At 47.1% G+C, this 24,579-nt stretch overlaps 1 protein-coding gene across 1 annotated transcript in view; it reads right to left on the reverse strand.

Moving 5' to 3' along the window:
• The window catches only part of ARL6 (ADP ribosylation factor like GTPase 6), a 156,881-nt gene that overhangs the window by 17,241 nt on the left and 115,061 nt on the right, over positions 1-24,579 (reverse strand). The window contains exon 7 of the mRNA XM_063956284.1: positions 24,473-24,528. Within this exon, the coding sequence (XP_063812354.1) occupies positions 24,473-24,528 (56 nt within the window). The remainder of the gene's footprint in view (positions 1-24,472; positions 24,529-24,579) is intronic.

Consider the following 24,579-nt stretch of genomic DNA (forward strand, 5'->3'; position numbering starts at 1 on the left):
TACAGGGGTCACAACTACTCGGGGCACTGCTACAGGGGGCAAAGCTACTGGGGGTATAGCTACTGGGCTCACAACTATAGGGGGAGCCTGCTCCATCATACCAGCTAGCAGCAGCACTCTCCCCTGTCTGTGCTAACGTCTTCCCTCATCAGCGAGGATCATTCCGAGTTGTTCGCTCGTTGCCGATTTTCGCAAAGGAGCGATTAAGGCAAAAATGCGCATGCGCTAAGTAAATTAGCACAAAACTTAGTAGATTTACTCATGTCCGAACAAAGAATTTTCATCATTGAGGTGATCGGAGTGTGATTGACAGGAAGTGGGTGTTTCTGGGCGGAAACTGACCGTTTTCTGGGAGTGTGTGGAAAAATGCAGGCGTGCCAGGATAAAACGCAGGAGTGTCTGGAGAAACGGGGGAGTGGCTGGCCGAACGCAGGGCGTGTTTGCGACGTCAAACCAGGACGAAACGGGCTGAGCTGATCGCAGTGTAGGAGTAAGTCTCGAGCTACTCAGAAACTGCTAAGAATTTTCTATTCGCAATTCTGCTAATCTTTCGTTCGCAATTCTGCTAAGCTAAGATACACTCCCAGAGGGCGGCGGCCTAGCGTGTGCAATGCTGCTAAAATCTGCTAGCGAGCGAACAACTCGGAATGACCCCCAATATTCATTAATTTTTCTCTATTTCTCTCTCTCTCTCCTCCTGTGGATTACTTAGTTTGAAAGTATAATTTTCATTTTTACAGGTACCGGCCCTATTGGATTCTACTGGACAAGTGGACATGACCGGCGTGGAATGTAGGTAAGTAATCTCTCTCTCATTTTTACAGGAACCACCTATTGGATTCTACATGGACAAGTGGACGTGACCGGCGTGGGATGTAGGTAAGTATGTGTGAGTGTGTTTTAATAAATTTTTACTTTCACGGTGTGTGTTGTATTTTTATTTGGGTATTTTTGTTGTTGTAGAACTACAGGTACCAGTGGGCCCGTTATTTCCCTGCATGCTGGTACTTGTGGTTCTCCAAGTACCAGCAAGCGGGGGAGGCTTGCTGGGCCTTGTAGTTCCACAACAAAAAACAATATTCTTTTTTTTTACACACTTATGGCTATCAGCCCGGCACCCACCGCCCAGGGGTGCTGGGGACAGCCTCGGGCTTCACCCCTGGCCCTTGGGTGCCTGGAGGGGGGGGACCCCTTGATTTAAGGGGTCCCCACTCCTCCAGGGAACCCCGGCCAGTGGTGACTAGTTGGGGGGGGTAATGCCACGGCCGCAGGGACCTACATAAATGTGTCCCCCGGCTGTGGCATTATGTCCCTGGCTCGTGGAGCCCGGTGCTGGTTTTAAAAATACGGGGGACCGCTACATCTTTTGTCCCCTGTATTTTTGGAACCAGGACCGGTCTAATAGCCCGGTGCTGGTTGTCTAAATACGGGGAACCCCTGTCCAATTTTTCCCCAGTATTTAAACAACCAGGACTGGCTCAAAGAGCCCGAGGCTGGTTATACTTGGGAAGGGGGATCTCACGCATTTCCCCCCCCCATTTTTTAACCCATTCAGACCCTTCTCCATTAAGTTAATGGAAGCCCTGGACAACAAAATTGCATTCATGTCCTCCTCCCACTCCTTTCCCAGTCCCAAACACTAATTATTATTTTTTTCTATAAAAATATACAATATATCACAAGTATGATGAGTAGGCAGGCAGCGGGCATTGGCGGCATTGGACCGAGATGCAAATTAGTGGCGAAGGGCTGGGTCAGTTGATGGTGGGCAAGTTTGTAAGCCATTGGTGGTGGCAGCAGGCATCGGCTCAGAGGCAGTAGCGGGCATTGGCTTGGCGGCGTTAGGGGTCATCGGCAGGATTCGGCGGACATTATGGCTGTAGTGCCTCACCAGCCACTGACCTCACTGCACGTCACTGGATCTGAGGCACCAACAGGCTCAAAGCTTTAACCTTCTTCCCAGAATGCATAGCGCCACCTCCTCTATAACCCTGCCTCCGTGCACAGGAGCTCAGTTTTTGTTAACCAGTCCAATGCAGCAGCAGGCAAAAGAGACGACAACTGTTAGTAGCCACATACACCACATTCTCATGACAGGAGAAAGTGTCAGCGGCTAATGCCATACCAACCCAAAGAAGCTAAGTGCGTCAGAGTGGGCGCCCTGTGGAGCCCAGTGTACCTCACAGAAAGATATTTAACAACGGTAAGTTCTTACCATAAATCTTGTTTCTGCTGCGGGGTACACTGGGCTCCACAGGGAATGACATTGGGGATGTCCTAAAGCAGTTCCTTATGGGAGGGGATGCACTGTAGCGGGCACAAGAACCCGGCGTCCAAAGGAAGCATCTTGGGAGGCGGAAGTGTCAAAGGCATAATACCTTATGAACGTGTTCACTGAGGACCACGTAGCCGCCTTGCACAATTGTTCAAGGGTCGCAACACGGCGGGCCGCCCAAGAAGGTCCAACAGACCGAGTAGAATGGGCCTTTATGGTAGCAGGAGCTGGAAGGCCAGCTTGTACATAAGCATGTGCAATCACCATTTTAATCCATCTGGCTAGGGTCTGCTTGTGAGTAGGCCAGCCACGTTTGTGAAAACCAAACAGAACAAAGAGAGAATCCGACTTCCTGATGGAGGCAGTTCTCTTCACGTAGATACGGAGAGCCCGTACCACATCCAAAGACCGCTCTTTGGAAGAAAAATCAGGAGCGGCAAAGGCTGGAACCACAATCTCCTGATTAAGGTGAAAAGAAGACACCACATTAGGTAAATACCCGGGACGTGTTCTAAGAACCGCCCGATCACGGTGAAAAATCAGATATGGTGACCTACAAGACAAGGAACCAAAATCCGACACTCATCTAGCAGAGGCAATAGCTAGCAGAAACAATACCTTAAGAGAAAGCCACTTAAGGTCTGCAGATTCAAGAGGCTCAAACGGAGACCCTTGCAACGCCTCCAAAACCACCGACAAGCCCCAAGGGGCCACAGACGGGACGTAGGGAGTTTGAATCCGCAACACACCCTGAGTAAACGTATGTACATCAGGTAAACTAGCAATTTTTCTCTGGAACCAAACCGACAAGGCAGAAATGTGAACCTTGATGGAGGCCAGACGAAGGCCCAAGTCCAGGCCCTGTTGTAGAAAGGCCAAAAGTTTGTCCGTACTAAACTTGTAAGCGTCATGATTGTTAGATGCACACCAAGCAAAGTAAGAATTCCAGACCCTATGGTAAATCAGAGCAGAAGCCGGTTTCCGCGCCTTCAACATGGTTTGAATGACCGCCTCAGAAAATCCTTTGGTCCTCAAGACGGAAGCTTCAAGAGCCACGCCGTCAAAGCCAACCGGGCTAAATCCTGATATACACAGGGGCCCTGAATGAGAAGATCTGGGCGCTGTGGAAGTAGAAGGGGACGCTCTATCGAGAGACCCTGAAGGTCTGAGAACCAATGCCGTCTGGGCCATGCGGGAGCGATCAGAAGTAGGATTCCTCCTTCTTGCTTGAACTTCCTTATTACTCTGGGCAGGAGTGACACCGGAGGGAACACGTATGGCAGCTGAAAGTTCCATGGAATTGCCAGTGCGTCCACGAATGCTGCTTGAGGATCCCTTGTCCTTGCTCCGAAGACCGGAACCTTGTGATTGTGTCGAGACGCCATCAGGTCCACATCTGGAAGGCCCCACCTGTCCACGAGGAGTTGAAACACCTCTGGATGGAGGCTCCACTCTCCGGCGTGTACGTCCTGACGACTCAGAAAGTCCGCTTCCCAGTTTAGGACACCCGGAATGAATAATGCCGATATGGCTGGCAGATGGCGTTCTGCCCACTGAAGAATCCGTGATACTTCCCTCATTGCCATGCGGCTTCGAGTGCCACCTTGATGATTGATGTAAGCCACCGTGGTGGCGTTGTCCGACTGTACTTGAACAGGTCTGTTCTGTATTAAATGATGGGCCAAGTTCAATGAGTTGAACACCGCCCGCAATTCCAGAATGTTTATCGGGAGGAGAGACTCCTCCTTGGTCCACCGACCCTGAAGAGAGTGTTGCTCCAACACCGCGCCCCAACCTCTCAGACTGGCATCCGTTGTCAGAAGGACCCAGTTGGAGATCCAGAAGGGACGACCCCTGCTCAATCGTTGGTCCTGAAGCCACCAGCTCAGTGACAGACAGACCTCCGGAGACCAGGAGATCATTTGAGACCTGATCTGGTGAGGCAGGCCATCCCATTTGGCAAGAATCAGCTTCTGCAGAGGGCGGGAATGGAATTGAGCATACTCCACCATGTCGAAAGCCGACACCATGAGACCTAGCACTTGCATCGCCGAATGTATCGACACCTGTGGACGAGATAGGAAGCATCGAATCCTGTCCTGAAGCTTCAGGACTTTCTCCTGAGACCAGAACAACCGCTGGTTGCTCACCCAGGTGCACCATGCTCTGAGCAGGGACAAGGAGAGATTTCTTCCAGTTGATGAGCCACCCGTGGGCTTGCAGAAACTGAAAGGTCAGATACAGATGGCGTAGGAGAACTTCTGGGGAATTTGCCAGGATCAAAAAGTCGTCCAAGTACGGTAGGATCCTGACCCCTTGACGGCGGAGTACCACCATCATTACCGCCATGACCTTGGTGAAGACTTGTGGAGCCATGGTCAAACCAAAAGGTAACGCCCGAAATTGGTAATGGAGGTTGCCAACCGCAAACCTCATGTATTGCTGATGCGACATTGCAATGGGAATATGCAGGTAAGCATCCTGTACGTCCAGGGAGACCATATAATCCCCAGGTTCCAATGCCAGAACAATAGAGCGAAGAGTTTCCATACGAAAATTGGAGACCCTAACAAATTTGTTCAAGGACTTGAGGTTGAGAATGGGCTGGGAGGACCCATTCGGTTTCGGGACTAGGAAAAGCGGTGAATAGTACCCCTTGCCTCTCTGAGCTAGAGGCACCTGTACTACCACTCCTGTGTCCAGTAGGGACTGTACCACCGAATGAAGAGTTTTTGCCTTCACCTGATCCGAAGGGACGTCTGTCAGGCAAAATCGTTGAGAGGGATGATTTTTGAAGGATACGGCGTAACCTTGAGTGACGACTTCCCGTACCCAGGCATTGGAAGTGGTCTTCAACTATTCCTGGGTATACCCTAGAAGTCGGCCCCCCATCCTGGGATCCCCCAGAGGGAGGCCCGCCCCGTCATGTGGCAGGCTTGTCAGTCTTGGAAACAGGCTGAAAGGCAGCCCAGGCCCGTTTAGGTTTGAGCTTATTGGGTTTGGAAGCGCAAGCCTGTTTCAGGTACGCCTGACCCTTTGCTTTCCCTGAAGGACGAAAGGAGCGAAAGGAAGTACTCTTAGCCTTCGGTACAGAAGGAGCAGTACTAGGTAGACAAGCTGTTTTAGCAGAAGCTAAGTCAGCCACTATCTTGTTGAGGTTTCTCCGAAACGGATTTCTCCCTTAAAAGGGAGTACCTCCAGGGTTTTCTTTGAGTCCAGATCCATGGACCAGGACCGCAACCATAGAATCCGGCGCACCAGTATGGACATAGTAGAGTCCTTGACTGCCAGAATACCGGCATCACAAGCCGCCTCTTTAATGTAATGAGAAGCTGTGACAATATACAATAAGCATTGTCTAGAATGATCAGAAGCGTTGGAAGACATCTCAGCTTCCAACTCCTGAGTCCACGCTTCAATAGCCTCTGCAGCCCATGTCGCTGCAATGTTGGGCCGATGCGCAGCACCTGCTAGGGTGTAAATCGCCTTTAAACAACCATCCACACGCTTATCCGTCGCTCCTTTCAGAGACGTGATGGTAGTTACCGGCAGAGCTGAGGATACCACCAGCCGCGCCACCTGCGAAACCACTGGCGGGGGTGTTTCCCCATTTTTACTTAGCTCCGCAGCGAGGGGATAGCGAGCCAGCATCTTCTTGTGAGGCCTGAATTTCTTTCCTGGATTTTCCCAGGACTCCTGACATATGTCAACTAAATGATCAGAATGAGGTAAAACTTGTTTAACCACTTTCTGACGTTTAAATCTGTCCGGTTTCTTAGGTGCAGCATCAGGCTCAGATTCATCAGTAATCTGAAGAATGAGCCTGATAGCCTCCAACAAATCAGGAACATCTGCCTATGAAACAGATTCACCATCAGAAGCGTCAGGATCAGAATCTGTGGGGCCAGTATAAACGCCATCCTCATCAGACGAGGTGTCTGGGACGTTGGTGGATTGTGAGGAAGTAATGGCCGGCATAGAGGATCCCTTGGTCTTAGGCGGGCGAGGGTTAGACTTCTGAGTTTTCAGTGATTGGTTCAATTGCTGTAACTGCGCAGACAGTTGATCTGCCCAAGGCGGGTTAACCACGGGAACCATAAGCGGTTGTACAGGCACAGAAGGTCCCATAGTGGGCGTTAATCTAGTTATCAGCGTATTCAAAAGTGTGGAGAAAGTAGCCCAAAGCGGGTCATTTTCAACCCCCGTTGCTACGATCCGACTGGGGGTTAAGGAGCCCCCAGAAGCTGAACCCTCAGCTGCTATATTTTCCTCAAATGCGTCTGCAGCGTCACCACCACACAATGTGGGATCAGCCCCAGCTCCGTTGCCCCTTGTAGCTGACATATCCGAAAGCTCAATGCAGGGCAACCCAGTGCAATATCAGCAGCACAATACCCGACAAGAACCCCCTGTGCAGTGTAACAGCACAAACAGGGAATTCAAGAGGTATATGGTGACTAAAAATCACAGAGAAAAATACACACTGAGTATATCTTGTGAAACACCTATATTGAATGATAAACCTGACGCATTTAGCTCCCTCAGGTTATAGAATATAGGGATAGCAATCTGAGTGAGATACACAAAATGGAGGTCACACAGCAGCTATATGCACACACAGTCACATTACACAATGCAGAAATTATGATATGTAATAAAACTGCACTGAATTCGCAATACAAAGTAGTACTAAGTATAGCTATACACTCAATAGATATAACAATGCACAGTAAAGACTGGATATATATCACAGGGTACTTGTACTATATAACCCTGACTAAATGCACTCTTTCTTAACTAACACTGTGAGCAGACATGTAGAAAACTTAAGTGTCCTGTAAAATGCACATCGCTGACAGGCAGGCGGCTTTACAGAGGAGGATTTGCCCAAACAGTTCCAGGATCAGCTCAGCTTGTCCTAATGGCAGCCAAATGCTGACAGGACATGAGGGAGAGGGAGAGGGAGAGGGAGAGAGAGAGAGAGAGCGAGAGAGATGCAGCTCCAGGGCGGGAACATTTACTCTAAATGGCGCCCTGGGACTGGGGGAGGGGCTACAGGTCAAAGCCTTATCCCCCTACTGGACTTCACCACCAGGTACTGTGGGCTTATAAAAACGGTTTATGAGAGGAAACTGACCTGTGCCCTTGGCCTTGTGGTCTAGTACTGCCAGTGTCCACGGTAACACGCACGGCCCGCCTCCCACCGGCCACGCGCCACTGGGCCTGAAGTGTGGCGAGCGCAGCGAGCCCGAGAGGGGACATGGTGCGCTCTCAGTCGGGATTCCGGCTGACGGGTTCCAGACGTCGGTCTCCTGACCACCGGGATCACATACGGATTCCGTTCATAGAGCAGGTGTCTCCGCACCAGTAGTTTTGGATCTGCCTCTGCTACTTGCTACAAGGCAGATGCTTAAATTGCATGGGGCCATTGCTATTATTGAACACATCTCACTGTCATAATTATCACCTGACACTCTGGCCAGGTCTTAAACAGGTTTTTTTCATCTAGTACAAAGGTTTTTTTCATCTAGTACAAAAACTATTTCCCTATTTATCTTTTCCATCCTAAATACTTAACGATTTAGAAGAAGCAGATGTAAAGCAGCAATAATTAAAAAATGTAAAACCTACCTGATTTTGCACGTCTTATATTAACTTTGCTTCAAATCTAGTGACTTAATAGCTGAGATTGCACCGGTGGCCTTTTTGGGCATATCATCTTCAAAATTCACTACCCAATTATGACTTTTCAGCAATCCAAATCTCAGTTACACACTCTATGGGGGGTATCCAATTAGCCACGGTTAAGTACCGTGGCTAATTGTCCTGCCAAGAGCTATCCTATTAGCCCCGCTAAGCCGGAGGATTTCATCCGAAAACGGTACTGTTTCAACCAAAAACATACAGGCTTCACTGAACCTGTGTGTTTTCGGGAGAGAATGTATTTATTTATTTATTTTTATTTACAGGCGATCAAATTGGATAGATACAGGTAACAATAGGGAACAATCGTGAAGGTCTCACGAGCAGGGCCCTCTCCCCTCATGTGCTTTTCCCTCTCTAAGACTATTTTCTACTCTATATGGCACCTAACCCTCAGTTTCTGCCACCCTGATGCTTATCTCAGTGTCCTGTCTGCTGACGCAGCAATGTTAATATACCATGTACATGTCCTACATTGTCTTGTACTGAAAGTTGTTGTTTTCTTGTTGTGCTCACTAATTTATGTACTTTGTTCGGCGCTGTGGAACCCTTGTGATGCCATATAAATAAACAATAATAATTGTGTTGCAATCATTATTTTAGCTCATCTATTTTGTTAGGAAGACTTAGTGGGGGTGAGGGGGGGGGGGGATGCGGGGAATTCAATTAGTCCCGTTAATTTAACAAGTCTGAAAAAGGGTGGTAGCCTAGGGCCTTAACGACCAGGGCTATTCAATTAAAGCCCCTTCTTTCTCGCCAGTTAAAGTAACTCTTTTTAGGTGCTAACACATAGAATCCGGTATAAGTTACCAGACCTATGAGTTAACAGTTTGCGGTACCCGAAAACAGGTGACTTATCACAGATTTCATTTTAGATCAGCTCAGACCTGAAAAATAAAAATCCCTGTTAACTGTGGGCTGCCTTCGGGGCTAACCGAATTACCCCAGAGTATTAATTAGCCTGCAGTAAATTACCTTGGCTAATTGAATTCCCCCTTACAGAATTTGTTTCTATTGTTTTGACATTTCTACTTCCATCTTTAACTTTATACACCTCTTTATTGTTTCTTTTTTATTTTTTTCTATTTTAAATTTTTATTAGTTTTCACATAAAAACGGGGTGGGGGGGGGGGAGGATTACAGAAAGAAAGAAAAAAAGGGAGGGAAGAGGGAGCAGACATTGCATCATGACAATACAAACGAGTAGCATTCTTAGCAATAATTCGATACTTCGTGTCAGTCTACACCACAAGAGGCAATTGAGTACAATAAACAACGGATATCATCTCCTAAAGGAGATCCCTTATCCGGGAGTAGCCAAGGTTAACTGTCCCAAAATTGGCGAATCCAATATTCTATTCTAAGGGGCCTCTCCGAAGTGTAATTTTACTATAAACAAGGGTTGTATGACCCGAGATTTACAACTTCCATATTGGAAGTAGACTATCAAGGCAGGTAAGTGGTCAAGGGGGCCGTGTCTTCCTATAGTCACACCACGCCGCCCATTGTGCGGTTAGCTTGGCATTTCCTGACGTAAAAGTTACGCCCGCCATCTCAAACTCAAAGTGGGACTGAACTGTGGCTTCAATAGCAGAGACCGTAGGTATCACTGGGGAGCGCCAATTGCGTGCTAGTAGCGATTTTGTGGTGGATAGAATGTGGCCTAAGACATATCTAGTGTGAGGGGGGACATACTTGGGAAAGAGGTGTAGTAGGGCTAATGTAGGTTGGGGAGATATTGGAAAGCCCACAATCTTAGAGATAAGGTCAAAAACATGATACCAAAGGGCCGAAACCGAAGGGCATAACCAAAACTGCATGAGCGTCCCAACGTTACCACATAATCGCCAGCAATCATTAGAGGTAGTTGGCCATATGGAATGGAGGAGGGCCGGTGTTAAATATTGGCGATGTATTAGTTTATAAAACTGTTCTGTGTGTGACACGCATTTAGACAAATGAGCACAGGAGGCAAATATCAGACGCCATTCATCCTCCGTCAGGACTGTATTCAGGTCGGATTCCCACTTCACCTGACACTTAAGTTTAGTCTGAGAGGGGGGGCAGTTGAGAAGGGCATACCATCTGGAGACTGTACCTTTGCGGTCGGTTCTCACAATCAGGGAGTGAACATATTTGGGAATCTGTAGTATTCTACCATGTGGCATGGGTACACTCTGCAACCAGTGTCGGAGCTGAAGATATTTAAAGAAATCGCCCTTGGGGAGGGAGAATTTATATTGTAGTTGGGCATAGGACATTAAAGTACCCCCTTCCATCACATCTTGAAGAGTCCTAATCCCCTGGGAAACCCATAAGCGAAATGATAAATCCGGAACTAGACCCGCCAATCCGTCCAGTGGGAAGTCTGGCGGGGGGAGAGAGATTTCCGGTAACATCCCTACCAAAGTCAGCCAAGATTTACGTGCGGATTGCACCACAGCCGATCCTGAAAATAGATTTGGCCTCTCAATAGCAGGCATTCCTAAGACACTAGATAAAGGGAGAGGTGATAAGAGGCCCCTTTCCAAGGAGACCCATATTCTAGGAGCATCCGTCTCATACCACGCCCCTAATGGGGCCAAAATACACGCTATCTGGTATAAATGTAAATCGGGAAAAGCTAAACCACCCCTCGATTTTGGTAAGGATAAAATTTTACGGGCTAGTCTTGGTTTTTTGCCTCTCCACACATATCGGGTTAGTACAGAGTTAAATTTGGTTAATAAGGCATTAGATAATAGGATGGGGATCGTCCTAAATAGATAAAGCAGTTTGGGGAGCAGGACCATCTTCAAAGATGCTATACGGCCCAACCACAATATATTATATAACATCCAGTCTTTTGTCAACATGGACTTCACCACCAGGTACTGTGGGCTTATAAAAACGGTTTATGAGAGGAAACTGACCTGTGCCCTTGGCCTTGTGGTCTAGTACTGCCAGTGTCCACGGTAACACGCACGGCCCGCCTCCCACCGGCCACTGGGCCTGAAGTGTGGCGAGCGCAGCGAGCCCGAGAGGGGACATGGTGCGCTCTCAGTCGGGATTCCGGCTGACGGGTTCCAGACGTCGGTCTCCTGACCACCGGGATCACATACGGATTCCGTTCATAGAGCAGGTGTCTCCGCACCAGTAGTTTTGGATCTGCCTCTGCTACTTGCTACAAGGCAGATGCTTAAATTGCATGGGGCCATTGCTATTATTGAACACATCTCACTGTCATAATTATCACCTGACACTCTGGCCAGGTCTTAAACAGGTTTTTTTCATCTAGTACAAAGGTTTTTTTCATCTAGTACAAAAACTATTTCCCTATTTATCTTTTCCATCCTAAATACTTAACGATTTAGAAGAAGCAGATGTAAAGCAGCAATAATTAAAAAATGTAAAACCTACCTGATTTTGCACGTCTTATATTAACTTTGCTTCAAATCTAGTGACTTAATAGCTGAGATTGCACCGGTGGCCTTTTTGGGCATATCATCTTCAAAATTCACTACCCAATTATGACTTTTCAGCAATCCAAATCTCAGTTACACACTCTATGGGGGGTATCCAATTAGCCACGGTTAAGTACCGTGGCTAATTGTCCTGCCAAGAGCTATCCTATTAGCCCCGCTAAGCCGGAGGATTTCATCCGAAAACGGTACTGTTTCAACCAAAAACATACAGGCTTCACTGAACCTGTGTGTTTTCGGGAGAGAATGTATTTATTTATTTATTTTTATTTACAGGCGATCAAATTGGATAGATACAGGTAACAATAGGGAACAATCGTGAAGGTCTCACGAGCAGGGCCCTCTCCCCTCATGTGCTTTTCCCTCTCTAAGACTATTTTCTACTCTATATGGCACCTAACCCTCAGTTTCTGCCACCCTGATGCTTATCTCAGTGTCCTGTCTGCTGACGCAGCAATGTTAATATACCATGTACATGTCCTACATTGTCTTGTACTGAAAGTTGTTGTTTTCTTGTTGTGCTCACTAATTTATGTACTTTGTTCGGTGCTGTGGAACCCTTGTGATGCCATATAAATAAACAATAATAATTGTGTTGCAATCATTATTTTAGCTCATCTATTTTGTTAGGAAGACTTAGTGGGGGTGAGGGGGGGGGGATGCGGGGAATTCAATTAGTCCCGTTAATTTAACAAGTCTGAAAAAGGGTGGTAGCCTAGGGCCTTAACGACCAGGGCTATTCAATTAAAGCCCCTTCTTTCTCGCCAGTTAAAGTAACTCTTTTTAGGTGCTAACACATAGAATCCGGTATAAGTTACCAGACCTATGAGTTAACAGTTTGCGGTACCCGAAAACAGGTGACTTATCACAGATTTCATTTTAGATCAGCTCAGACCTGAAAAATAAAAATCCCTGTTAACTGTGGGCTGCCTTCGGGGCTAACCGAATTACCCCAGAGTATTAATTAGCCTGCAGTAAATTACCTTGGCTAATTGAATTCCCCCTTACAGAATTTGTTTCTATTGTTTTGACATTTCTACTTCCATCTTTAACTTTATACACCTCTTTATTGTTTCTTTTTTATTTTTTTCTATTTTAAATTTTTATTAGTTTTCACATAAAAACGGGGTGGGGGGGGGAGGATTACAGAAAGAAAGAAAAAAAGGGAGGGAAGAGGGAGCAGACATTGCATCATGACAATACAAACGAGTAGCATTCTTAGCAATAATTCGATACTTCGTGTCAGTCTACACCACAAGAGGCAATTGAGTACAATAAACAACGGATATCATCTCCTAAAGGAGATCCCTTATCCGGGAGTAGCCAAGGTTAACTGTCCCAAAATTGGCGAATCCAATATTCTATTCTAAGGGGCCTCTCCGAAGTGTAATTTTACTATAAACAAGGGTTGTATGACCCGAGATTTACAACTTCCATATTGGAAGTAGACTATCAAGGCAGGTAAGTGGTCAAGGGGGCCGTGTCTTCCTATAGTCACACCACGCCGCCCATTGTGCGGTTAGCTTGGCATTTCCTGACGTAAAAGTTACGCCCGCCATCTCAAACTCAAAGTGGGACTGAACTGTGGCTTCAATAGCAGAGACCGTAGGTATCACTGGGGAGCGCCAATTGCGTGCTAGTAGCGATTTTGTGGTGGATAGAATGTGGCCTAAGACATATCTAGTGTGAGGGGGGACATACTTGGGAAAGAGGTGTAGTAGGGCTAATGTAGGTTGGGGAGATATTGGAAAGCCCACAATCTTAGAGATAAGGTCAAAAACATGATACCAAAGGGCCGAAACCGAAGGGCATAACCAAAACTGCATGAGCGTCCCAACGTTACCACATAATCGCCAGCAATCATTAGAGGTAGTTGGCCATATGGAATGGAGGAGGGCCGGTGTTAAATATTGGCGATGTATTAGTTTATAAAACTGTTCTGTGTGTGACACGCATTTAGACAAATGAGCACAGGAGGCAAATATCAGACGCCATTCATCCTCCGTCAGGACTGTATTCAGGTCGGATTCCCACTTCACCTGACACTTAAGTTTAGTCTGAGAGGGGGGGCAGTTGAGAAGGGCATACCATCTGGAGACTGTACCTTTGCGGTCGGTTCTCACAATCAGGGAGTGAACATATTTGGGAATCTGTAGTATTCTACCATGTGGCATGGGTACACTCTGCAACCAGTGTCGGAGCTGAAGATATTTAAAGAAATCGCCCTTGGGGAGGGAGAATTTATATTGTAGTTGGGCATAGGACATTAAAGTACCCCCTTCCATCACATCTTGAAGAGTCCTAATCCCCTGGGAAACCCATAAGCGAAATGATAAATCCGGAACTAGACCCGCCAATCCGTCCAGTGGGAAGTCTGGCGGGGGGAGAGAGATTTCCGGTAACATCCCTACCAAAGTCAGCCAAGATTTACGTGCGGATTGCACCACAGCCGATCCTGAAAATAGATTTGGCCTCTCAATAGCAGGCATTCCTAAGACACTAGATAAAGGGAGAGGTGATAAGAGGCCCCTTTCCAAGGAGACCCATATTCTAGGAGCATCCGTCTCATACCACGCCCCTAATGGGGCCAAAATACACGCTATCTGGTATAAATGTAAATCGGGAAAAGCTAAACCACCCCTCGATTTTGGTAAGGATAAAATTTTACGGGCTAGTCTTGGTTTTTTGCCTCTCCACACATATCGGGTTAGTACAGAGTTAAATTTGGTTAATAAGGCATTAGATAATAGGATGGGGATCGTCCTAAATAGATAAAGCAGTTTGGGGAGCAGGACCATCTTCAAAGATGCTATACGGCCCAACCACAATATATTATATAACATCCAGTCTTTTGTCAACATGGTTAGTTTAGTCAAAAGGGGGGGGGGGGTAATTACAGCCAATGATATCCGAAACTTTAGGGGAGATACGGACTCCTAAATAGTTCAGGCAATCTACTTGCCAGGCATAAGTATATCGAGATTTCAATTGATCGAGAAGGACAGCGGAGAAGTTGATCGGGAGCGCTTCTGTTTTAGACGCATTTAGTTTGTAATACGAAACTTGAGAGTAGACCTGTAATATGTCATGGAGGGCCCAGAGAGAGTCGTGAGGTTTGGTGATGGTGAGGAGGACATCATCCGCAAAGAGGCATATCTTGTACATATGACCAGACAAAGTCGGACCTCTCACCCTGGGATCAATGCGGATAGCTTCCGCCAAGGGTTCAATGGCCAAGACAAAAAACTAAAGGGGAAAGCGGGCAGCCCTGGCGAGTACAGTTAGAAATTGTAAATATGGGAGAGAGCATACCATTTATAAATACTCTAGCTGAAGGGACAGAGTAGAGTGTAGTAATTGAGGACAGGGCCCTACCAGAAATACCAAATTTTATCAAAACTGCTTTCAGATAGCCCCAATGTAATCTGTCAAACGCCTTCTCCGCATCCAAGGAAAGCAACAAAAGAGGATCCACCGACTCAGAGAAGGCGTCCAACAGATCTATAATCCTCCTGGTGTTGTCGGGAGCTTGACGATTCTGAACGAAGCCCACATGGTCTTGCTTAACTAGGGATGGCAATAGTGGATTTAATCTATTAGCAATTCATTTTGCATAAATTTTAACGTCGGAATTTAAGAGAGCTATAGGGCGGTAGTTGGATAGCATAACTGGATTCTTACCAGGTTTGGGGAAAGCTACTATTCTGGCTTCCAACATTTCCGATGGAAACGAGCCCGTTGTCGTGGCTTCATCAAAAACTGACCTCAAGACTGGAACCAGGGTATCTCTAAAACATTTAAAGAACCCGTTCGTGAAGCCATCTGGGCCAGGGGCTTTGTCTGACGGGAGTCCATCAACTACTTGACTAATCTCCTCCAAGGTCCAGGGGCGTTCCAACACTTGAATGGAACGGGGATCTAAGCTGGGCAAATTTAGTTTACTCAAAAAAGCATCAATCTCTATAGTAGTTGGTTGCGGGGTAGAGGGGTCCGAGCGGAGATTATATAGGGCGGAGTAATACTCTGCGAAGGCATTGGCTATGTCCGAAGGATCAGAGACCTTCAAGCCTTTTGCATTAAAAACCTCGACTCTCTCAGTTGCCAGTTTGCCGCTCAGCTTCCTGGCTAACATTCGTCCTGCCCTATCCCCATGGGTATAGAATTTTAGTTTCAGCTTAAAGAGGTTCTTATGTACCTCTTTTAAGGTTAGAATATTCCATTCCTCCCTAACGCGGAGTAGCTCCCGATAGAGTGATTTATTATCGGGTGAGGATTTGAGTCTAAGATCCAGGTCTGCTAAGCGCGCTTCTATGTCATTTTGTTGCTTTCGTAACAGCTTTTGATGTCGAGCTGCCGCTTGGATAACTGAGCCCCTAACCACCGCTTTTAGTGCGCACCAGTTGTTAAACACAGATGTGTCAGCAGGATCATTACATTCTAGGTAGGAGGATAAGGCTTGGGAAATACATGATTTGGCTTCTTTATCCGTGAGGAGGTACTCGCCAAGGCGCCACGATCGGGAGGACGTCTGAGGGGAAGTCAAATCCCAGCGTAGTTTTAAGGCCGAGTGATCCGACCAGGGGATTGACAGTATATCGGCCCGCTTTATTTGTTGTAACGTCCATTTATCTGACAACGCCAAGTCGATCCTGGAAAATGATCCGTGGACTTGGGAGTAGAAGGTGTAATCTCTACAGTTAGGATTCCGTGCCCTCCAAACGTCATACAGGCCATACTCATGTAGTATGCATCTCAATGTTTGGGAATGGTCCCTAGTCGGAAGGGTTCGTAGGGGTCGTCGGGTAGACGACTTGTCTAAACGTGGGTCTAAGACTAAATTAAAATCTCCCACTAATAATAGTGCTCCACTGAGGCAGGATTGGAGAGTAGAACAGAATTTCCTAATAAACGTGGTTTGTTCGACATTAGGGACATAAACCACCGCCAATGTTACCGGCTTGTCATTCAATGTCCCAGTAAGAATCAGGTAGCGGCCATCAGCATCAGTGAATTTTTTATCCAACACAAAAGTGCACGAGCGGGAGAACAAAAAAGGGGTGGTCTTCTGTATGCCGGCGGTCGGGCTCCCGGCGCTCAGTATACCGGCGCCGGGAGCCCGACAGCCGGCATACCGACACTTATTTTCCCTCGTGGGGGTCCACGACCCCCATAGAGGGAGAATAAAATAGTGTGGCGCGCGTAGCGCGCCACCGCGCCCGTAGCGTGGCGAGCGCAGCGAGCCCGCAAGGGGCTCATTTGCGCTTGCCACACTGTCGGTAAGCCGGCGGTCGGCTCCCGGCGCCGGTATGCTGGTCGCCGGGAGCCTGACCGCCGGCCAGCCGTAGTGAACCCCAAAAAAGCCACTCCGGCCTTTTTCTTAGGCCCATTAGATGTGTAACAGCTCGGGAAGTTGTGGTTCGAAAACTGGGGGGGAAAGGACGCCATAAAGTGAGTTTCCTGCAACGCTATGACTTGTGCCTTAAGTTTGGCAAAATGACATAAAGCAAGCCTCCGTTTATTTGGGGAGTTAAGTCCTTTAACATTAAGGGATATTACATTAACTATTTTGTGGGTAGAGGAGAGAAAGCTGGAGTATAAGACTGATTTAAAGATGTGGACCTAAGAACACGTCCATTTGTATGCATTTGCTAAATACTTTGCAATGTGTGAGGGGGGACATAAGGGGACAGGAAATGGCAAAAACAAAAGAAAAAGGAAGGGAAAAATAGGTTGAGCGCCTCGCGGGCGCAACTTGGGGCCGCTGAACATAGCGGCACATAGAGGGTAGTGGCCTGAGTAGCCACCCCCTACACTCTGACATCAAAAAGACTCCGCAGTCCAAATCGGGCAGTAACTATAGCGCCCGAACTTGTCGGGCTGTTTTAAAATTAATTGGACAACACAACCTAGACCGCGGGTCTGATATAAACAATAACATAGTAAACAGTAACATAGAACACTCTAGAAAAATAAGAAAGAACAAAACATAGAAAACAGCAAATTGAGAATACAATAAACACATAACATATGTAGGAAGTCCATGCGAGTAGAATGTGCAGTATATGAAGTTAAGTAGTAAAGCATACGACCTTAATGGACATCAGGGTTGAGCTACAACGTCACTAATATACATGTCGCAGTCTGCCATCACGGGGGGTGAGTCTTAGTAGCCCAATCGGGAGAGATTTTATGATCTGAGGCCCTTACAGAAGAATCATCCTCCAAATTCCAGGAACGAAGAAGTTGGGAGCCTGCCGCTGGCGTTGAGACTACAGCCGTGGTCCCATTTTTCCTAATGATTAGTTTGGCTGGGAATCCCCAGTGATAAGGGATGTCAGCCTGTCTCAAAGCCTTGGTCACCAGGTAAAAGGAACGGCGAGATGCCAACGTAGCAGCGGATAAATCACAGAATATCTGGAGATCTCCCAGGATGTCTTCGGAGGAGTTTGACGTGCGAGCTGCACGGAGTACCCTCTCCTTGATATGGTAATAGTGAAACCGCATGGTGTCTCTTGGGGCATCATTTGGGGCATTTTTGGATTTAGGGAGACAGTGAATCCGATCCAATAAAAAAATCAGTTATCGTAACAGTCGGGAGCAACTTGGTGAATATGTCCGTGACGAATTCAAGCAGGTCAGTCGCTGAAACAGATTCCGGGATACCCCGTATTTTGATATTGTTCCTGCGCGATCTATCCTCAAGATCTCTGATTTTAGCGCGGAGTTCAGTGATTTCCGCCTGCATGTCATCATGGAGGGTAATAAGCCCATTGTGGGATGCGACCACTTCTTCCAATTTGGTTTCCAACCGATCAGTACGTTGACCCACTTCATCTATGGATTGTTGGCAAACTTGCAATGCTGATCTGAAGTCCGCTGAGATATCCGCTTTAAAGGAGGCTAACAGCTGTTTCATTGATCCAATCGTTAGCGGGGCATCGTCTCCGTGGTCGGAGTCGTGTGAGAGGGCTCAAAGGGAGAGCTCAAAGCAGACAGCTTGTGGGTTTTGTCGGTAGAGGAAGTGTTCTTATTCGTACGCGGAGGAGAGTGTGGTTTAAAGAAATTAACGGGAGGGATTCCGGCCGGATCCTTCTGTCGTTTGGGCGGCATTATCACCGGTAGTGTATGTGTATAACAAATCACACTGGTGGACTATATAGTATTCAAGCAACCGTGGGCAATTGCGGGGGGTAGGCAGTAGACGTCACATCAGAATGTTACTGTATATATGATGTCGGAGCGGAAGGGGCGTAATGAGTGATCACATATGACGTTAACAGATCACCTGCATGGTGAAGCCTGCATACATCACAAGCAGCAGCAGGAAATTTTCAAGGTCACAAACTCAGCAGTTGCAGAGATGGAGATTCCCTCACATACAACGGATAGTATAGATAATGACGCAATTGAGGTCAAATCCCCTGGAATTGCCAGAAGCATCCACCAGATGGCAGCGAAGAACCATGTGGAAACGAACACCATTGAATATATAACTTTTTGTCCCTTGCCGAACAGGAATAGGAGTGCCCCGTTGGTATGGGGTGCAGTGAGTACTGTGGGTACAGTGGGAGGGAGGGGGGGGGAAGGGCCCAGTTGGGGCAGAAATCAATGTCTAATTACAGCCCCCCTCTCACCTCTCTTCCCGGGTGTACTACTGTATTCCTCCTCTGCTGAAGAGGTCTGCTGGCCTGAGTGTCGGTGTCGGTCCCAGGGCACTGGGGAGAGCGAGGCCGCGGGGCGGAGCTATAATGATTCCCCTCCGTGAAGGGGCGGAAGGCCCTCGGCCGCTGAGAAGCGCCAGCCGGAAGTCGCGCTGTCCGCTCACCCGGCCGCCGCTACACGGGACTCAGGCGGTGCCTCTCTCCTCCACTGCTTCGCGCCCTCCAAGGTCAGGTAAAGCTCGTCGAGGGGGGTGTGGGCTGGCAAACTGTGTTCCTCTAGTGCGGGCTTGGCGTCTCCGATTCACCTGGCCGGCCGCCGCACATACTCCAGTCCCCGGCTTCAGAGAGTAGGCCGCAATGGACGGGCCACAGTGGGATACCTCAGGCGAGACAGGGAAGGGTCCGCTGCGTACTGGGTGCTCCCCAGGTGCAATCAGGGGTATAATAAGAGGCACAATCTGGCAGGATTGAGGTAATAAATCCTATATACAGGTAGTATTTGCAGGGGCCCACCAAAAACACGTCCTGCTGTGTAGGCGGACAGGCCACTCCCCTTTATTGCTTCTTTTAACCCACACCCACTTCTCCATTTCCCTTCAGTAATTAACATATTAAGCATAATGAAGATGCACCTAACTGATCACATCTAATGTGGAAGCTTAGTTAATAAAGGTGATAATTAGTTGTCTTGTGTGCTAAAGTCAAAAGGATGAATCCTAACAATTTGGACTCTGTATCTATTACAGAAATGTCCTCATATACCAAGCCTCAATACACCATGCGGTGCAAAGAAACCAGCGCAGGCGACCATGCCAAGCGGGGGTGTAATATGGTATGCCGGCGCCGGGACCTGACCGCCGGCATACCGACAGCGTGGCGAGCGCAAATGAGTCCCTTGCGTGCTGTGGACCCCCAAGAGGGAGAAAAAGTGTTGGTATGCCGGCTGACGGAATTCCGACGCCGGTATACTGTGCGCCGGGATCATGACAGCCGGCAAACTGAAGACCACCCCACAGCGGAGCAGGGCAGCAACAATTCCTTTCAATTTGCATGGTACTCGCACCACACACGCAGTGAAATACCACTCACTCTGTACCAGAGACGCCGCACAGGAATTTGTTTTAAATATGGAGCACAACAGTACTTCGTGTTCCTATCCAGATTCAGAATTAAATCAGTGCAGTTTCTTTAGGCAGTTTTGTTGCATCCGATTGTTTTATTTATGCCACTAAGGGGTCTATTCATGATGCTAATTTTAATCAGTTGTCCCTGTAATCGCCCTTTTTATTTATTTTTTTGCATGAAACTTTGTACTACAGAGAAAGTTTCCACCCGCTTTTCTAGAAATTAAGGGATAATAAATAGACCCCTAAGACTGCAGCAACAGAGTATAAGCAGTAGTGTCACTACGGGTGTGTGTGTGGGGGTGCCTGCTGCTCCCGGGTGTCACCTGCAAAGGGGTGACACCAAAATGCCAGCTCCTCTTCAGTGACAGGCGCCGGCTGCTGCACTGTAAACATAACGTGGCAGTCAGTCTCTGAAGGCAGCCCAGCATCTCCAGGACCCCGGAGTGACTAAAACGGGGGTCGGGCCATGAAGCCACGCTCCTTTACATGAAGGCATGGCCCCTTTTAGTGGTAAGGGCATGCAGTCTTTCACCCGCACTGCGTGTCACCAAGGCTAGTGACGCCCCTGGTATATACTTAGGTTATTGCGTCCACCTAGCACATGTGCAGTGACAGACAGATGTAGCAGTTTCCACTCGTACATGCAAGCAGCAGCATTACTACTAGTACTACTACAAAGCCCTCGCCCATTCTTCTTGCCTTTAACATAGCTGACCTTTACACTCCCACCCGCCCTCTTCGCTCCACAAACACAGGCCGCTTCCCAATTGATTACTTCCTTTCCTGCCACCAAAATTTTGTCTGTGGCGCTCCCCATCTCTGGAATGGTCTACCTCTCCCATTCAGACTTCCCACCTCTCCACAAAACTTTAATCGGGCTCTCAAGACCCACTTCTTCAAACCTCGCTGCCATTGTCCTAACCCTCTATTCCATGCTCACTTCTCGCCCATCTGTGTCACCCCTGTTTGTCTGGCCCGTCACTTCCGAATGTAAGCTCCCACGAGCAAGGACCTCTCTCCTCATGTGCTTTTCCCTCTTTTAGACTATTTTCAGTGTCCTCTCCCCTGATGCAGTAATGTGTATATACCATGTACTTGTCCTACATTGTCTTGTACTGTATGCAGGGCCGGTTCTTCCATTAGGCAGCTGCTTAAGGGCACCGAGACCTGAGGGGGCGGCCCACTGAGACCATAGGCAAACACTGGGGGGGGGGGGGGGCGGGGGGGGTTTCTGGTTGCTTGGAAACCCCCTTAGTGGCTCTAACTATGACAATAATAGCAAGAGTATATAATATCATTACTAGAGCTGCTGACACAACATTCTTAAGAGACAGAGATGCTGCACATGCCCAGTGAGTGATACCAGCTTCTTTTACCAAGTTTGCTGTGTGTGTGGATCTGAGTCCTCAGTCAGTGCACTGGACCAGAGAGTAGCTTCCAGGAAGAAGAGACAGGAGCCTTACCATGAGGTGGGAGAATGTGTGCTTAGAAAGTGCAGTTCTGTCTCCTACTGGTTCTGTTATGTTTGAGTATTTTTTTATTATGGGATGTTTAACATTTTCCTGACCACATATTTATATTAGTTAAATTAACGTCCAAGGTCGATAGTAGGTTTTTCAAGGGCTAACCCAGATTCCCGCACTTGCTCCAATGTTCCGCAGAGTGGGATAACGTGGATTGCATTTGGAAACCCCACTCTGGAAATCCTACGTTTACCCCTGGAGGCTGCCTGTGAGAAAAATGAAGGACATTTCTGACATCCTTATTACCCTTACTGCTGGTGACAGCCATGCCCACAGCTGCACCAGCTATTATTTATTTATACGGGATGCAGCCTGGTCCTATGGCCATAAGTGTTATCAGCCAGGTGTAGTCTGCAGGCATTAACGTGGGTGCCCTACCCACTTCCCTCTCCTCCACCTTCCCTCTGGCACAGCCAATTGTGCAAGCTTCCCCTGCCAGGCTGTACAAGAAGAACGAGGTGCTGAATGAGCAGCAGGAGTCAGACAATGGAACTTTTTAAATGCTTCTTGGTGCGTGACTGAAGTTATTTGGGGCTGTGAAAGGGGAGTTAACGGGTGCTGAGAGTGAATGTATTAATAGGTGGTAGGTGGAGGGAGGTTATTGAGGGCTAAGAGGGGGGTTAATGAGTGTTGGGAGTGAATGGATTAATAAGTGCTATGCTCTGGGGTTAATGGATGTTGAGAGTGAAAGGAATAGGTGCTGGTTGGGGAGGTAATTTGTGCTGTGGGGGGTTTAATGAGTGGTCGGGGTGAATGGATTAATAGGTAATGGGTGGGGGGAGGTTAAGGGGTGCTGACAGGGTGAACAAGTGTGGGTTTATGTAAATGGACTGGAGTGTATTGGGGAATTAGGGGCTATAATTTGAAGCTTTGCCTAGGGCGCCTAGACTTCTAGCACCATCCCTGACTATGTGTTTTTGTTTATCTAAATTGTTTATGTACTTTGTTAGGCGTTGCGGAACCCTTGTGGCGCCATACAAATAAACGATAATAACAACAGCAGAGGAGGAAAGGGACACAATAACCTCTATAAGGGAATACACAAGATTTTACCAGCATTTAATTGCGCAAATAAAAACTATTTTCTTTGTAATTGTGACTGGCTAAATATACAACTTGACCCCAGCTGGTAATGTCTTATTAAAAATGATTAAATTGTGTTCTCTTAATTACAAACAGTCTTTTAGCAGAACACTCGGGTGGCAATCATAGTTCCAAGGTGTCCTTAGATTTCCCAAGTGTCAGACAGATGACTGACAAGCCCACAGGTGATTGGCAGCTCAGCTTTGCCAATCAAGCAGCCAGGAGCTTTAGGATAACATCTGGGAAGAACTGAAGGCTCAGAGTAATTTATGTCTAATTCTCAAGCAATGCACAGTTTATATGCTGGAGAAGATGTTCTCTTACAATACAGGTACATGAGGACCCATCTCAACGGATGTATCGTGACACATATGTGAAGCATCTATATATAATATATATGCAGCAATAAAACAAAAAAGCATAAACATAGTTTATTAATACACAAAATGTTTCAGCGACAGGATTAACCATACGTAACCAGATTGATAACAAATTAATAATTAATTTATTATTTTGGCACCAGTTCTGAGCATGCCGTTCTTTTAATGCATTTAATAATAATTTTATTTATATAGCGCTCTCTTTCTCCAACAGGACCCAAGGCATTTATATGGAGGCTCCTTATGGGTTATGAAACAAAGGGGCGATATATGTAGTGAAGAGTGGACTAGTGTAGAGGTTGCAACCAATCACCTTCTCCCTATCATTTTATAGAACGTACTTGACAAACTATAGCTATAAGCTCATTGGTTTCTATGGGCAATTTCTCCAATCTTTAGGAGGCTTGGTACATCTCCCCCACAGTGTCGCTTAGGCCAATGGCCGTCATTTACGTCAGTGTCCACTTCAAAGTTATACCATAGCCACCTCCAAGAGATATAGCTATATTCTTTGCAGTAATTGTACACACACACACACACATTGTTTTCACGGATGCTATTATAGACACAAATATATAGAGTTGTGTTTGCTGGATGCATGTTAAGGTTACGGGAATATAACTACTATAGATTCAGATGGCAGTACGGATGGTGTAATGGTTAGCATTACTGCCTCACAGCACTGAGGTCATAGGTTCGATTCCCACCATGGCCCTAATTGTGCGGAGTTTGTATATTCTCCCCGTACTTGCGTGGGTTTCCTCCGGGTACTCCGGTTTCCTCCCACAATCCAAAAATATACTGGTAGGTTAATTGGCTCCCAACAAAATGAACCCTAGCATGAATGTGTCTGTGTATACATGTGATAGGGAATATAGATTGTAAACTCCACTGGGGCAGGGACTGATGTGAATGGGCAGATATTCTCTGTAAAGCGCTGCGGAATATGTGTGCGCTATATAAATAACTGGTAATAAATAATAATGAATGACCCCGATAACAAAGGCTGGTAAAAAAAAAAAAAAAAGACAAAGCGTAGTGATAAATGGGAAAGCACTGCCAGTATGGGGACTCTAACAGCACTACCGGAACAAGACTGAAGGAATGACAACAGAATAAGCAAATGAAAAGCGGTTGTACTCACTGAGTGATTTGGTCTGATAGCAGGAGAAATGGAGATAATACAATGAAAGAATGGCAAAACTAAATGGAGGCACTAGAGAAATGCAGCAGTAATGTGGTGGGGCACTGGGACTTACCCTGCAGCCAGTCTACTCCTTCCTGAAGGCCTTCTCCTTTCAGCCCGTCACTCGCACTGTAATGAATAGAAATACAGTTAACACAACAGAATTGTAAATAAAATGTA

This window comes from Pseudophryne corroboree, chromosome 2 (genome assembly GCF_028390025.1).
Source record: "Pseudophryne corroboree isolate aPseCor3 chromosome 2, aPseCor3.hap2, whole genome shotgun sequence".
Classification (NCBI taxonomy): domain Eukaryota; kingdom Metazoa; phylum Chordata; class Amphibia; order Anura; family Myobatrachidae; genus Pseudophryne; species Pseudophryne corroboree.